The sequence below is a fragment of the Mytilus californianus genome, unplaced genomic scaffold, assembly GCF_021869535.1.
Source record: "Mytilus californianus isolate M0D057914Y unplaced genomic scaffold, xbMytCali1.0.p SCAF_7, whole genome shotgun sequence".
Classification (NCBI taxonomy): Eukaryota; Metazoa; Mollusca; class Bivalvia; order Mytilida; family Mytilidae; genus Mytilus; species Mytilus californianus.
The window spans coordinates 50,623,583-50,637,163 of NW_026262723.1; the positions used below are offsets into that span (position 1 = coordinate 50,623,583).

Here is a 13,581-nt window from a genome sequence, read left to right on the forward strand (position 1 = left end):
AGTGTATGTTCACTGGTGTTAATTTGTCCTTTGATTGAGTTAAGCCATTCAGTTGATATTTTATAGTGTGTCTTTCTATGTTGTGATGTTACACTATTGTTTCAGAAAAAGGGTGAAGGTTTGGTATCATTTAAACGTTTAAACCCGCTGCAATTGTTTGCACCTGTCCTAAGTCAGAAATCTGATGTTCAGTAATTGTCGTTTGTTGATGTGGATCATAAGTGTTTCTCGTTTCTCGTTTTTTATATAGATTAGACCGTTGGTTTTCCCGTTTGAATGGTTTTACACTAGTAATTTTTGGGGCCCTTTATAGCTTGCTGTTCGGTGTGAGCCAAGGCTCCGTGTTGAAGACCGTACTTTGACCTATAATGGTTTACTTTTATAAATTTTGACTTGGATGGAGAGTTGTCTCATTGGCACTCATACCACATCTTCTTATATCTATATCCTGAATTGTACATGTATCATCTTTCTACATGCCAATTTTCAACCTATGTTTAAAGTCTTGTAAGGATATACTAACGTTCGGAAGAAAAATACTGCTAAAAATAACCCCTGGTTTTCTGGAAATCTTAAATAAGTATACTATGGAGCGCATTAATCCTCAATTTTTAATGCAGACTCATGGACAAGTAAATTTTGGCTCAAAATGGTCTACATATATTTCTCTTTCAACAAAAGTTTCATTTCTGCAAATTTGTTGGTTAGTTTAGGTAAACAATGACATCAAAAGCACTATTTTTTGTCAGGTAAGGGCTACTTTTACATACGTTCTAAATTGGAGTGGGTGAATTGGTGGTCTGAGACCTGTACTATTTGTTAATTAAATTTGTCATTATAGGTGTAAATAGATTTTGTGTATTAAAATCATTCTCTCGGAATATGTTAATACAACCTTTTTCTTTTTCTTCCATCACGTTTTATCCTTTCGCTGTGCGATTGACGAATTTCTATCGAAAGGTGTCAAGGTTAAAGTCACTGCAGACGGAAAAGCGGTCGACCGATTAGAATACGTGACAATAATTCAACAGCTGTACATTTCCGAAGATTTTTATAAAATAAAGGATCTTCTTTTAAAAATGTCTATGTACACGTGTTTTAAAGTAAAATTAGCCATTCAAGTATATAAAACATATATACATCTTTTTTTTATTAAATTTGAAGGATCATATAATTATGACTTTAAAAGAAAATCCTTCACTTGATGAAAATCAGTTCTTGGTTCAATTACTGAATCATTTTTTTGACTGTTAAAAAAGTCCAGTAAACATGCATATTTAGAGTAAAAATATGGTATATTGGTATATATATGGTACAAATAAGTGATATATATTGAAAAATCGAGGATTTATGATAACAAGGGGGAGGGACTATGGGGATCCTGTCCTCAAGCACCGATGATCGGCTCCCTGACCCATGATTTCAAATTATCAACAGAAAAAAGGGGAAAAGAGCACATGTGAAACGTGCAATATGCTAATTATTACTCCAGAATTCACTGGTAATTTAAAAGGTAAAACCTATCACACAAAATCATTTGAGCCTCTGGACTTTTCCTCGGATAATGTCCGGATAGAGTGTACCTTGTGTGGGATATTGATGTTGGTGAAACTCGATAACCATTGCGTAAAAAGATGAAACAACATCGGTCTGATAATAAAAGTCCGTTATTCAATATTACTATTTTAATCAACCGGACCAAGATCCTTCTTTATCCATGAAATTACGCATCATTGAGAAAAAACACCATACTAATAGCCCTATACTAAGTACGCCTTTCCGAACACAGAGAGAATATCTGGATAAAGGAATTAGGTAATACAATGCCATAAAATTGTAATTATAAAATCAAAGTCCACGCTGTAGTGATGTAAATGAGATAGGGTTTTTCAACACTAGCTTCTGATCTAAGCGTAGTTATGATAAAAAATTCGTAAGGGTTCCGCGGAATCCAGTGTCTCGCCTACTTTTGCTGTTAATCGCAGGCTCAACAAAAATGAGGAAAAAAATTAATAAAAATATTCCTCTCTATACTATCTTTTGATTGTAAGTAGCTTCTGTCCAAGTTTGGTAAAAATCCAGGATAGTTTATGAATCTAATAAATGTTATTAAAACTTAAACTGCAGACTGTATGTAATGTTAACTGGAATAAAAGTAAGTCCATTTATAAGTAAAATAAGGAAAAAATGGAACAAAATTTTAACAAAATTTCCTTCTAGATACTAGCTTTTAATCATAAACAAGATTCTGTCCAAGTTTGGTACAAATCCAAGATAGTTTAAGAAAGTTGTTAAAATTTTAAAAACTTTAACCACAGAGTGAATGTAATGTTTCCTGGCAGAAAAACTAAGTCCATTTATAAGTAAAATACTGAAAAAATGATTTTTTTTTTACAAAATTTACTTCTGGATACTATCTTATGATCATAAACAAGCTTCTTTCCAAGTTTGGTAGAAATCCAGGATAGTTTAAGAAAGTTATTAAATTTCAAAAACTTTAACCACAGAGTGAATGTAATGTTTCCTGGCAGAAAAACTAAGTCCATTTATAAGTAAAATACGGAAAAAATGGATTCTTTTTTTTACACAATTTACTTTTGGATATTATCTTATGATCATAAACAAGCTTCTGTCCAAGTTTGGTAGAAATCCAGGATAGTTTAAGAAAGTTATTAAAATGTCAAAAACTTTAACCACAGAGTGAATGTAATGTTTCCTGGCAGAAAAACTAAGTCCATTTATAAGAAAAATACGGAAAAAATGGAATTTTGTTTTTACAAAATTTACTTTTGGATACTATCTTATGATCATAAACAAGCTTCTGTCCAAGTTTGGTAGAAATCAAGGATAGTTTAAGAAAGTTATTAAAATTTGAAAAACTTTAACCACAGAGTGAATATTTGTGGACGCCGCCGACGACGACGACGACGCCGACGGAATGTATGATCGCTATGTCTCGCTTATTCGACAAAAGTCGAAGGCTCGACAAAAACATTACCATCGTCCAAACGTAAAAAAGTCTTCAAAATCTAGATCCCTCACCGGGAATTTAATGACCTTTATTCACATCACCATCATCGGCATGGGTTACATTACATTCGACGTACCATTCTTTTGTCACTGCCTGTAACTTTTCTTAAATGTTTAAGAGATTATGCACTTGACAAATGAGGTCTAGATATATTTTCCCAAATATACAGGGTTTTTCTCATTGTTGAAGACCGTAGTTGCCTATAATTGCTTACATCCACCCTTCCAATTCAGTTTTCAAATAAAAGAATCGATGCTATCAACATCAGCAACGTTCTTCATCACAAAGAAGTAACATCTAAAATTCCGCCTTATTTTCAAAATCAGTCTGTTTCTATTGTCTCCTATAGTTACTCCAAAACAATTGCACCTAAAATATTTAAATATAAACAAGCATTGCAAGATCTTGAATTAGAAGAATACTTGAAGAACCCTCTGACATGTGACTGTTCGCACTCTCCATATATTTACAAGCCCTATGGCCATGTAATTACTGGTGATCTAAATATACTTCGACATGAACATCCCCGGAAGGTGATATTTCATGGTCAGAATTTCAGAGAGTCACAACACATCAATTGGAACCATAACTTTAAAATTATAATGGATTCCGTTGAGGATTACGCCAGAGCATGGACAAAACAAAAAAGGGTCGAACTAGACATTGTCAGAATGGGTTAACGCAATTAGGGTCCACAAGTTGAAAAACTGTGTAAATATTCGACCTAAGTCCGTATTCAGAAACAATTCTCTTCACAACAATTATGTTGTTGTTCCTGCAGATAAAGCTTCAAACAATATTGTTTTTGTCTGTAAATCCTATTACTACTAATGCCTTATTAAATAAATGGAGAATGTGTCCCCATGGACACAGATGATGCAATTTTGCAATTTTTCCATTTTTAAAGGGGCATAACTCTAGAACAATTCAATCCTGATCTGTGTTTTGTGGTAATAAGCATTGTGTATAAGTTTCATAACATTTGGTTGAGGCAAACTTAAGTTAGAGAACGGAAACTAAAAATTTTGCAATTTTTCCATTTATAAAGGGGCATAACTCTAGAACGGTTAAGTGACGCCACCAAAATTCAAATTTGATCTGTGTTTTGTGGTAATAAGCATTGTGTATAAGTTTCATAACATTTGGTTGAGGCAAACTTAAGTTAGAGAACGGAAACTAAAAATTTTGTATTTTTTCCATTTATAAAGGGGCATAACTCTAGAACGGTTAAAGTAACCCTACCAAAATTCAAACTTGATCTGTATTTGGTAGTAATGAGCATTGTGTATAAGTTTCATAACATTTGGTTGAGGCAAACTTAAGTTAGAGAACGGAAACTAAACATTTTGCAATTTTTCCATTTATAAAGGGGCATAACTCTAGAACGGTTAAAGTGACGCCACCAAAATTCAAACTTGATCTGTGTTTTGTGGTAATTAGCATTGTGTATAAGTTTCATAACACTTGGTTGAGGCAAACTCAAGTTAGAGAACGGAAACCAATTTTGGGACGTACGGACGTACGTACGTACATGTACAGACGGACAAGAGTAAAATTTAATGCCCCTCCGCTACGGCGGGGGGGATAAAAATACAGATTACTTTTTGTGCACCAGGGATAAAAGATAAGTTTTAAACTTCCAAGCAAAAACTCCAACGTAATTAAAAGTATTTAAAAAGTAATTCATAAATACATTGCAAAATGACAATGTATTTAGAAAAATTATCAATTACGCATTACTTTGATTTAACTTACAATTTGTAATTTATTACTATTTTCGACATTTTTACCTATTATGTCTGTTTGTTTTTTTTACACATTGTTGTCAATATAATGGAATTTTATGCGACTGTCATACAAGTGAGAGGTTTAGCTAGCTATACTAGCTATAAGACCAGGTTTAATCCACCATTTTCTACATAAGGAAATGCCTGTACCAAGTCAGGAATATGACAGTTATTTTCCATTCGTTTGATGTGTTTGAGCTTCTGATTTTGCCATTTGATAAGGGACTTTCCGTTTTGAATTTTCATTGGAGTTATGTATTTTTGTTATTTTATTTTTTACAGGAAATTACAATTACATTTTTAATTACCCAAGGTATGAACAAAATCCTCAGAATGTACTGCTATTGAATTTTTGTCTTCCCGTACTTTAATTTGTCGACAACTTTTCCGTATGCCGTGACTTTAACCATGACAAATTTCGTTAGAATTTCGGAAATTGCGAAGGTAAAAACCATAATGGACGAAAAAGTAAACAAACGTGGAAGAAAAATAGCAATACTCCAAATCATGTAACAACTGTTATGATAAAGTTTAATAAACAAACGGGAACGCATGGAACAAATGGGAACGCATGGAAAATATAAAAACAACCAAAAAACATCGATCTATCATCTAACTTATTAAGCACGCGCTCTATTAGTATTTGTTGATTGGTCACGATCGGTAAACTTTGGCATCAAAACCCGAAAGTTAATTAGAAGACACAATTTTTCGATCAGCAATCATCGAATTAAATATTTTTTGTCGATTATATGTTATTGGATCGTAATAGATGTAAATAAAAAAAAGTTCACAAAGGACTTAGTTTTGTATATATCAATGCATTGGTTTAATGATTTACTTAACATTATAATAACCAGAAGATATATTCATCTGCCTTTAAACACAATGAATGAAGAAAACAGGGCTTTAAATAAGAACATGAAAACATGACTGTATTACATGTATTGAAAGTTGTTGGTAATTTTGTCTGTCTCATTTAATAGAATTAGCCATTGCTATATAATTACATTAGATGAATGTTTCATTATTATACGTTATTTTGATTGGCTAACAGCAATCTCGCGTCATTCATCATTTCAAAATGAATTGCATGAATTGAAACATACATGATGACACACGTTTCCACAATAAAGTGCACAGGTAAATAAAAGAAAAACTTGATAGTAATCGTGTTTTCATGATCATAGCGAAAAATTGTAATTATAAGTATTGAATGCTTCTTTTAGTAATTTCATAGGGTTGTAAAAGCGTTGACCGTGCGTACATTTTGAGAATGAAGCGCTTCCGCGCTTCATACAAAATGTACTTCGGTCAACGCTTTTACACCCCAATGAATTTACAAAAAGAAGCATTCAATTCTTAAATGAATCACCATACAAACAGTTTGAAGATTATTTTTTTTCATTTAAAAACAATGGATCAGTGAAGAACCTCATATATGCCATGTATATGAATAACGTACGGTTCATTTGTAATTTCCGTTCACACATGTTTGTATATGAAATAAAGATTTGTAAGCATAAAAATTATTCATGTCTATTTAGCTCGCCTGGTCCTATATGCTATTGCATTCACTAGACATATGTCGTCGTCGTCATTCGTCATCAGTCGTTGCCTTTAACTTTTCAAATATCTTCATCTCTGAAACTACTGAACCAATGTCACCTAAATTTTATCGAAATGATCTTTACATTATCTTTTTTTGGTATTTCTGTTTTTTGTTTGTGCCAATCAAAATGGCTGTCATTGCTAAAAATTGAACATCAGTATAAAATGCATTTATAATCTTGAAAACTATAAGAGATAGAGAAAATCGAAAAGGACAAAAACGCGCAGAAATTATCAGATGACTATTCATTGGAGTTATTACCTTTAAATGACGATGTATTTATAATTTTCGAGTTTTTGACTATTATATTGAAAAATATAACAGATAGGTAGAAAATAAAACAGTTAAAAATTATCAGCACTGCAAGATAAATATTGTATAACTCCTTATATTATAGAAGTTATTACCGTAAAATTACGATTTTTTGCTAATTTCTGGTTTTAGTAAAAACTGCACACAACAAAAATGATCAGCAATTTACAAACATTTCAAATGATAGAAATTATTGGATGACTCCTTGTAGGAGTTACTGTCATTGAATGACGATTTTTTTTTTTAGTTTTGGTTTAGTTTTTGCCTTATATTTTGAAAACTATAAAATATATAGGTGGAAACTCACTACCGTAAACAGTAAAAATGCCCAATTTAAGCTATATTTTTGACAGGTGTGCGATTCATGATCTTCGGAACCTCTTGTTTTGGTATAACTGTGATGTCAAGTTGCTGTATGATTGATGTTTTACCCACATCTCTCTTTTTTCATACTTTATTCTTTATTTTTTCAGAGTTTTTAAATGGAAAACTGACAATCAAACAGCAACTCAATGACAAAATGTATGTACATAACCAAACATTTGCAACACAAAAGCCACTAAATCTGACGTCTGTTTTGACAGATGAATTTGAGAATGATTACACATATGCTTACATTTGGTTTGTAAATGGAACATTTCAAGAATGGAATGAAACTTATTCTAACATTACATATAATGGTATTACACCTGGAAATTTAAATATTACTGTCCAAGTTAAAGCATCCTTTGATTTTCTCCTGAACAAAAAAGGGGTGTTTACCAAGTTCATCACTTTGAAGGGTAAGATTAAATAGATTTTTCTTTGCATTGTGTAAACAACAATCGTCAAATTCAAGGATATGACTGAAAATAGGTGAAAACCAAAATCATCATATTGAAAGGTAAAATTATAAGTAATCAAAATGATGTGTTTACTACTGCAAAAATAGTGTCATGATGAACATCAAAATGATTAAACTTTACATACTATTATGATATTCTGCCACAATATATGTGCAAGAATTGTGATGATTAATTGCTACTGCGTCCAATACCACATACGGGGACTGGGCTAGTCATCAACCGCGGACCGCAAATTTTGTCGGAACAATTTGTAAAATGTCTAATTATTTAGAACCTTTCAGTTATAAACTTATAACACTGTGTCTAAACTACCCCGGCAAAAAATGTTTGGACTCAATAGTATCTAATATCCGGTACGGTGACGGACCATCAACAGACAGAGAAAAGGTAGGATTTCTGTTTATTTATTTGTTATTTATATATTGAAGAACTTTTATAGCTGACTACGCGGTATGAGTTTTAGTCGTTGTTGAAGGCCGTATGGTGGCCTATAGTTGTTAATTTCTGTGTCATTTGGTCTCTTGTGGAGAGTTGTCTCATTGGCAATCATACCACATCTTCTTATTTTTATTTTTATACATATAACTATTTTCGATTGTGAGATGTGCTATTTTCTACAACTGTTCTAGATTATTGGAGAAATAAGTAAAAATGCACATCAAAATGATGAATTGAGTGAACCTTGCCTCGAATTTGTTTAATTTCTCGTTAAATTGTGCACATTGTACAGGAAGAAAGGTACGGAAAGAAAGATATCAAGATGGAGATTGCAAGACTAGTCACTTTGCGCACCTCAATATTTGTATTTCTGTGCATGGAACGAAAGAAATGGGTCATATCAAAATGGAAGGACCCGGATTTGTCTTTGTATAGGACCCTTGTTTTGTTTTGTTTTAAAACCACAAATTTATGAAAAGCAAAGTTAACACGGATCTGAACATTGTCCGTCGAAAGAAATTCAATAAATATGTTATTGTAAAACAAACCTGTCGTGTTAAAATTTATTTTAAACGGTAACTTTTCGAAAAAGGGAGTACACATTTTTCAAATGATATACGTAAACCTTATTGCACTTATCTTCGAACAAAGTTTAAATGGAATATAAATACTTTATAGCATGCACTTACATAAATTCTTTTATAGCATTATGATGTTTGTTTGTTTTCTATACTATTATGTAATGATGTAAAAAAAAGAAGATGGGGTATGATTGTGTCACCTTGTAAATTTAACAGAACTATACTATACGCTATGTTTACAATATATTTACTATCATTTACTCATTCATTCATTCATTGACGGATATTCAGAAAAAGACTTTAGTTTATACTATTCTGTACGAATTAATCATGCATGGAACCCCGCTAAATTTTCTGGTACTATATAAGCTGTGTTACTCGTACTAATGCAAGTTTTCACACTTGAGCATACCATAGCTGTGGGATTTTCAACGTTTCCCTTATTTTCAGCTGGCCAGTAAGCACATTTAATTTTGTAGGCCTTTTAAAGCGTGAATCAAATTCACAGTTCAAAATCCAAGGAAACTTCAAGTTAACATATTAAATAAATGTATATTACAATTATGCATTTTAAATGTGAATAAAAATCCTCGATCCGCCCCTGCATATTGACAATTATAAACTTGACCAACGTCATTAAAATGTAGAACATTTGTCAATGTACGATAAGCATTACACAATGGAGAGATAAAAGAACCGTTTAGTTATAAAATTATTAATAAAATAATCATTATTGCATTTTCTGGATGGCCTGAGGCTATTATACTCTTTATACTTAATAAAATGGTTGCAAGGAGGGGAAAAAAGATTTTTAACGCATAATTATTGTGATCTTTTGCGCCGCATGAAAATTCATATTCTAGGGCGATTCTGCATGCATATACATTTGTCTTATTCTCTTGCTTTAATGTAGTGTTCACCCCCCCCCCCCTTTAGGTATAGTAGAATATCATCAAGATACCCATCCTGTTCTCCAAGAAAATCACATATCAAATGTGCGTCCTTCAATTTTCAAGGCCGTACACTATCGAAGTTTGAACACTTAAATTTACATAATTCATATTAAAAGACCTCAAATTGCGATGCAACTTTCATTTCTTGGTATTTCCCCGTTAAAGTATTCGTTTTCATACAAAGCACAATTAAAACTATTTTTGTTCCGATAAAGCAGAAATTTAAGTGTTTACGGAATCAAATTAATAATATGTTGGCCTCTGAAAGAAACGTTTTCCAACGAACCATCTAAATCTTGTTGAAAGCCGGATTTTAATTTACGTTATGCAATTGCATTATTTCTATGACAAAACCGGGTCCTGCTTTGTAAAATTTTAGGACGAAACCGGGTTGTACACATTGACAAAACCGGGTCCTTTAATTTTGACATGACCCATTTCTTTCTTTCCATGCAAATCTCCATGTTAATATGTTTCTTATCGTACAATGTGCACTAATCAACGAGAAATTAAACAAATTCGAGGCAAGAACACTCAATTCATCGTTTTGATGTCCCTTTTTACTTATTTCTCCATAAATCTAGAACAGTTGTAGAAAATAATCACATCTCACAATCGAAAGTAGTTCTATGTGTATTTATATTCTTCAATATCACAAAAATAACAAATAAGTAAACAGAAATCCTACCTTTTCTCTGTCTGTTGATGGCCCGTCACCATTCCGGATATAAGATACTATTGAGTCCAAACATTTTTGCCGGGGTAGTTAAGACACAGTGTATAACTCGGGTCATGTGAATGAAATATAACTATAAAAAATATTTCTCAATATTGACCTTTAGTCTGATTCACATTCGTCTTTCATAAAAATAACGTACATAGTTTTTTGTTTGAGCTCATCTGGTCTAAAAGGCTACGCAGGTACTTTATTCATAGTGAATAAAAATCAAAGGATGATAGACAAAATGGCCATTTTTATATTTGAACTTGGGGTGTTCAATTTGCACATACATTGTATAAGTGGAAAATGTTCAACTACATGTAACAAGATTTAAGCCTAAAAACTTAACATATTAGAAAAATGCCTATGACATGCCCTAATTCATAAATAGTTTTAATGTATCTGTCATATATCATGTATTTAAAGCAAAAGAATACTCATTGAGTATTAGTTTTGTAACAATTATTCAACAGACAAAAGTTATGTGAACCTGTGTCTGAAAATGGAGATTTTCTAATGAGGGGAGGGAGGGGGTCTTGTATTAAGATTTAATATTTTTCACTAATTTTAAAACTTGTGAAGTTTTTTTGTTATAAATAACCCTTCCATATATATCTAATGTGCTTTTAAAGGAAAGAAAATGCACAAATATCATAAATGTTGTACCACAGAAGTATATATATATATATGTTTTCAATTTAGACTTGTTTATATATATATATATATATATATATATATATATATATATATATATATATATATATATATATATATATATATATAATCAATGGTCTTAGGCCATGTAAGACGGACAATTTAGGCTGTAACACATGATAACATATAAAATGTATGCATACAACAGCAATTCGAAATAAAAATACAAATGTATCTTTCATTTTGCTCATTTCTATGCTATGATGTCATGACGACAACGGAAAAGAAGCCACAAATTTGGTTGGAAAAAAAAGTGATTTTTATACAGATTAAGAATTTTTAATTCTGAAACTTTTATTTAAAAATCGCCTCACAAATATTCTGGGGGCCAGGAGGATATTGAATGGGAATAGTCTGGCTTTGTAAGAACTGAAAATAAATAACCATGCCCTAAATAGGATGAAAAATGAATAATTTGGCCAACAAAATGCAGGATATAAATTTCATAGTGCGCAAAAACGAAGGGCTAATTTACGGAAATTTGTCCATGAACAACTTTAATATTACGCCGGTTTGATATAAAAAAAGAAAAGAAAATACCTTATTTGATCACATTTTACTTCCACTTTTAAAAGAACAATGAAATTTTTACACCCCTGAAAGGGTAAAAAGTTTTTTTTTACAAAAGTAGGGTACCAGCATAGCTGGCTTATAGACATGATAGATATTGAACAGATATATAATGTTAAGGAGGGGTATTTGCGAAAAATACCAGTGGAGAGAATGTTAAATTTCGCATATACCCCTCAAGAACATGCTATATCTGTTTAATTACACCGAATGTTAACGTACAAAACGCATTGATGATCGTGACATAAAACGCATTGATGATCGTGACATTACAAGCGTCCAGTCGGATAGAGTATTTTTGGCAAATTACACGGCAGAGAGGGTAAAAAAGGCATATTCTTTTTGCATATACCCCGGCGCTGTTTAAAAATGAACGATATTCATTTGATAAAAGTAAATTGGTGAAAAATACACTGGCTATCAACCAATCAAAACCCAGGATTCTTACATAAGGTGTAATTAAAAATAATAGTCACCTTTGTTGATATTTTAAGAAATAACTATTAGATCAAATTTTACGAAATCAGTCTTATTTTCACTACATAACATTTGGAAGTAACATAGCGCCATAAAATGGTGTATTTATTTGTAAATTTTTAAGTTTTACGAAACAAATTGGTAGTACCAGCATAGCTGGCTTTCGGCATCAATAAGAAAATAATAGTCAACTTTGTTGATATTTTAAGTAATTATTAGTGGATCAAATTTTACGAAACTGATCTTATTTTTACGACACAACATTTTGGAGTAATAGAGCCCCATAAAATTGTATATTTATTCGCATATTTCCAAGTTTTACGAAACAGATTGGGAGACCATGTGGGTTTTACGGCAATAGGAGGTGAAGCGGAATAGGCCGCGTTTTAAATTTGTCTGTATTTGATTACTCTCTTCATTTCAACACATTATATTAATTACAAATTATTAGAATGGTTTTGTTCTGTATCTTTTGAATATACTTATATGCTTTAGCTGTGAAAATTATCGGCATTAACAATTAGAAAAATCGTTATGCGTAGAATCTTCTTCACAACAATGGCGGATTTTTCTTTCCAATCCAATAATAATCCAATCACCCCAATTGGCAATAATCGGTTTCCGGTGGCCGAGACATTTCATTGGCCGTTACTTAGATTCCACTAGAGTTGCGAATCTCTTGTATTATATGTCTCTGTTTCTACTTACCACGTGGGAAATATACACAGGGATTTATATAACTTTCCTGACTTTTTAATTGAAATAAAACATCTAGATGACGGAGATACCTCCCAACCGGAATTAGGTCATCTAAATGCCTTACTTTACATATACCCACATTAGTTTCATTTTTTACTAGGGTGACCTTGAGAGGTCATCCATAGTAATGCTATAGCAAATTCTGAGTGTGCTTTTAAACACGCGGTACTGCGTATACATATGTATAAATGCGCTGACTTTATCGAGTACAAAATAGCATTCTTTACCGCTTCATATATATTAATATTATCAATGAAATTTCACGAGAATATTTGTTTAAGAACATTTATTTGTAACATTGACATGTTTTGTTGTGAGAAATTATCTGTGTGTACGCGGGTTATTCTTGATTTGAAAATAGTCGAAATCGGTGTTGTACCTATAATGCGCGCGGATGAATTTCTCACTTGATGACGTACCAGCATCAGCAGTCAAAGGTTACATAGACTGGTACCTGGCCGTTCTTTGACAAGTTTGACAATACCGTCCGGTATGGGCTAATTTTAGTTTTTAAAATTGCCGATCTCGAGCATACACAGTTACGCTTATTTGTTCATCTTCACCGCTTCGAAGATGGGACTGCATCAAAGAAATCCATGGTACAGGTAACTGACGTAATTTCAAGTTGCCAAAATCGAAGGTAAGATCATGAAAACTCACCCGAATCGTTTGGAATAAATTTTAAGGACGACACTTGAATAATAGTCATTCCCCTATCCATTTCGTAACCCCCATTTCGTATCCTGGCAAAAACCCTTTCGTTCCCTGACCATTTTGTACC

The 13,581-nt window shown here is 32.2% G+C and overlaps 1 protein-coding gene across 1 annotated transcript in view; it reads left to right on the forward strand.

Moving 5' to 3' along the window:
- The window catches only part of LOC127709717 (uncharacterized), a 167,310-nt gene that overhangs the window by 75,446 nt on the left and 78,283 nt on the right, over window positions 1-13,581 (forward strand). Inside the window, exon 3 of the mRNA XM_052215381.1 lies at window positions 7,216-7,524. Coding sequence (XP_052071341.1) covers window positions 7,216-7,524 — 309 coding nt within the window. The remainder of the gene's footprint in view (window positions 1-7,215; window positions 7,525-13,581) is intronic.